The sequence below is a fragment of the Populus nigra genome, chromosome 7 (assembly GCF_951802175.1).
Source record: "Populus nigra chromosome 7, ddPopNigr1.1, whole genome shotgun sequence".
Taxonomy (NCBI): domain Eukaryota; kingdom Viridiplantae; phylum Streptophyta; class Magnoliopsida; order Malpighiales; family Salicaceae; genus Populus; species Populus nigra.
This window is the reverse complement of record NC_084858.1, coordinates 4,041,133-4,044,646: the sequence shown is the minus strand read 5'-3', so window position 1 is coordinate 4,044,646 and position 3,514 is coordinate 4,041,133. Positions and strand designations below refer to the sequence as shown.

The window sequence follows — 3,514 nt, the reverse complement described above, 5'->3', positions numbered from 1 at the left end:
ATAAACATGCTGCGGGCACAAAAAATTGATGTTAAATTGTAAATCATGGGGCGGCAATCAACTAACACCTTACCCATGGTTTATGGCAAAATAATGAAGTCTATCCCCGGCCCTTACATTTCCATTGATTTATTAGAGGAACTTTTATACTCTATTTTTTGTTAAGATCGGATCTTGACTTCAAATTTTTATTTTGTAAAAAAAAATGTTAGCTAGCTTCAAGCAAACAAACAATATCAGAGAGGAAAAGTAACGTGGACTAGTTAAAAGGAGAGTAGACATGACTTTCCATATATGCTTGCAGAGAGAAAGGAAGGGGAAGACGAGAACATCTAAGCTAATATGTACAGCGATCTAAGGCCATTTGCAATGAGCAATAGCCACCAAAAGAGCACGTGGCCCATTAAAATCATCGATCTGCCAGTGACTTGGAAGGGCTTGACCTAGCTACAAGCGCGTGGGCTGCTGGTGTATTTTCAGGCTCCCCTTTCTTGAATCAAAACCGGTAAGCCACCTCGAACGGTGGCTGTAAAACCCGGGATGAACCTTGGTACTTGATTCGGATCCTCAACCACAGTATTAAACCCTCGGATTATTGCAAGAGCAACAGTTTTCATCTCCACAAGGGCAAGTTCCTTGCCTATACAAATTCTATGCCCAGCATGAAAAACAGTATACTTAAAAGGGTTTGCGGGCTCAAAAACTCCTTTCTTTAACCATCTTTCAGGTTTGAAAGCGAGACAATCTGGTCCCCAAATCTGCTCCATTCGACCCATTGCATATTGATGGTATGTTGCCCTGGTCCCTTTAGGCACAAATGTACCATCAGGAAGTATATCATCCTCTTGAGCAAACTTAGAATCAAATTGTACTGGTGGGTACAATCTCAAACTTTCATAAATTGCAGCATTTAGGTAATGCATTTGAAGCATTTCTTGAAAGTTAGGAAGTTCTTGATTCGGCCCCGTGACTTTTTCTATCTCCTCTCGAATTTCTGACACTACTTCTGGATGTTGTGATAATATCCAGAAGAAACTGGTTAGGCCTGAAGCAACTGTGTCGCGACCGGCCAAGAGAAAGCTTATAACAATGTCTCGAAGGTACCTGTCATCACTGATGGATGTCATGAATCTTGATAGCAAATCACTGATATTAGAGAAACCTTCTTTTCGCTTTTGATTTATCATTCTCTCAGCTAACTCATCGACCTTCTTGATTGCTTCTTTGAGTTCCCTCTCTGAGCCTATGTTCAATAGCCTCTTGATCTTCCAGACCATTGGTGATGCCGCTATGGCTCGCTCGGCAGATAACTTTGATGCGGCATCAAAAGCTAAAGCAAATTCACAAACAGGCAAAGATAACTCGAGGCATCCGGGGTCTAACCCAAATGAGAATTTGCAAATGTTATCGAAAGAAAATCTTCTAAACACATCTTGCAAATCCAAAACTTCTTGTTTAGCAGCAGCTGATGACAAGAGCGGAAGCAGCCTCTTACGAATCTCAGTGATTATGAGATCAAAAGCATACATTCTTATCGAAACACTTCCTAATTCAAAGCTTGCCATTTTCCTCTGAAACTTCCAGGATCCACCATCAACATTAAAAATACCTCTGCCCAAAAGATCCCCCAAGAGATCAGAGAAAGGTTTCCCTTTCGGATAGTTATCAAACTTTGTCTTGACCATGTGCTCAACATTCTCAGGATTAGCAGTGATGATGTTGCCGAGAACATGCAAATGAATAGTACCAGTTTTTGAATTGCGAAGAAGGTGAGTATACCAATCACAAAGATTAGTAAAGTCTTTGGTCCAGCTTGCAGAAAGATAGGCCTTGCAAACATCACAGTTACACCATGGTTTCAACCTCCAAACATAGATCAAGAAAGAAAACATAGAGAACAATACGGTAAAACCAAAGAAAAGAAAACTAATAGCAGCTACAAAATCCATTCAAGAAAAACGAAGAGAGAGTGTGAGGCAAAGAAACATAGAAAGTAAGAGGAGATAAGGACTATGCCGAAGGGTTGATGAAATGAAGAGGTGGTAATGATATATATATATATATATATATAGCAAGATTTCTTGAAAATGAAATGGTGGGGTAGCTATTTGCTAATCCTATATCCAATTGTGGCCTAGCTGTTGACGACTGAAAAAAGAACGAAATGTGGAAGTTGTACTCCTACTAGCATAATATCAATTCACATGAACAAAGCGTGCGCTAAATAGCATTGCGTGCTCGTGGAGAAGACATTCAATCACGTGAACTTTCTAATTTTTCTTCCCCATCCCTGGCGACAAATATTTGTGTTGTGCCTTTTGTTATGTTAGAATATTCGAGGGACCCTTTTTTTTTAAAAAAAAAAAAGTTTGAAAATTTTTATTTTTTTATTTTAAATTAATATTTTTTTTGTGTTGTTAGATATTTTAAAGCGCTGATTTCAAAAATAATTTTAAAAAATAAAAAAACACTTTGAAAAAAAACTGCAACCACTTTTAAACAGGCCCTAAGAGGCTGTTTGTAACATAGTTTTTAGTGTATTTTAAAAGATGATATCCGGAACTTGTTTGAAATCATGTTTTATTAAATTTTAATTTTTTAAAAAATTAATTTTTATATTTTTTGGTTTTTTTTTAATATGTTAATATTAAAATTAATTTTTAAAAAAATAAAAATATATTATTTTGATATATTTTCTATAAAAAAATACTTTGAAAAGCAACCGCTTCCACACTCACAAACACTATCTAAAAGTGTGTTTAAGAGTGCGGTCAAGTCATGTTTCTGAAAAAAAAATTGACTTCAAAATTATTTTTAGTATTTTTAGATCATTTCAAAGCCTTAATGCCAAAAATAAAATTTAAATATAATATTTCCGAGTGAAAAACACTTTAAAAAATAATATTTATCACACTCCCAAACAGTCTCTAAATCATTGATCGTGCTATAGAGAGTCATCAATTTTTTAATATAAAAAAATATTTAGACATTTTTAATGTTTTTTAGTAAAAAAAATAAATCATGTTGAAATTAATTTGATATGACTTAGTCTTCTGGGTAGGTCTAAAGACAACTCGAATGATCAGTAAAAATGTAGTTTGACTCAAAAAAATATTTAAGATGAGATTAAAAAAAAAAACATTGAGGCAAAAGTTCAGGTTATCTCGAGTTAAACTGTCAAACCACATCCCAAGTCATGAAATCATAATAACTCCATAAAAAGTAAATTAAAACAAAATATAAAGCTTAATTTTTAACAAACTCAATATTGTTGAAGAGTTAAAATGAAAAAAAAACACCTTAAGGAAAATGACCTAAAAAATTGACTTAGGTTAACCCGAGTGAACTGTCAAACCCTTAACCTGAATTATGAGATTGGGACATCCTAATAGAAAATAAATTGAAACAAATTATGAACTTCAATTCTTAATTAACTCAATGTTGAAAAATAAAATTGAAATAAAAAAAAAAACATGGATGATCCTATTGGATTTTTAGTGATTGAGTTGACCCG

At 34.3% G+C, this 3,514-nt stretch overlaps 1 protein-coding gene across 1 annotated transcript; it reads right to left on the bottom strand.

The window, feature by feature from the left end:
• Positions 1–225: 225 nt before the first annotated feature.
• Positions 226–2,031, bottom strand: LOC133699987 (cytochrome P450 94C1-like). Its single transcript, XM_062123537.1, has one exon. The coding sequence runs from the start codon at positions 1,947–1,949 to the stop codon at positions 477–479; it is 1,473 nt and encodes a 490-aa protein (XP_061979521.1). The 5' UTR covers positions 1,950–2,031; the 3' UTR covers positions 226–476.
• Positions 2,032–3,514: the final 1,483 nt, after the last annotated feature.

Bases quoted from the DNA above. Each gene is read 5' to 3' on its own strand.
- LOC133699987 (XM_062123537.1), bottom strand. From the start codon at position 1,949: ATGGATTTTGTAGCTGCTATTAGTTTTCTTTTCTTTGGTTTTACCGTA.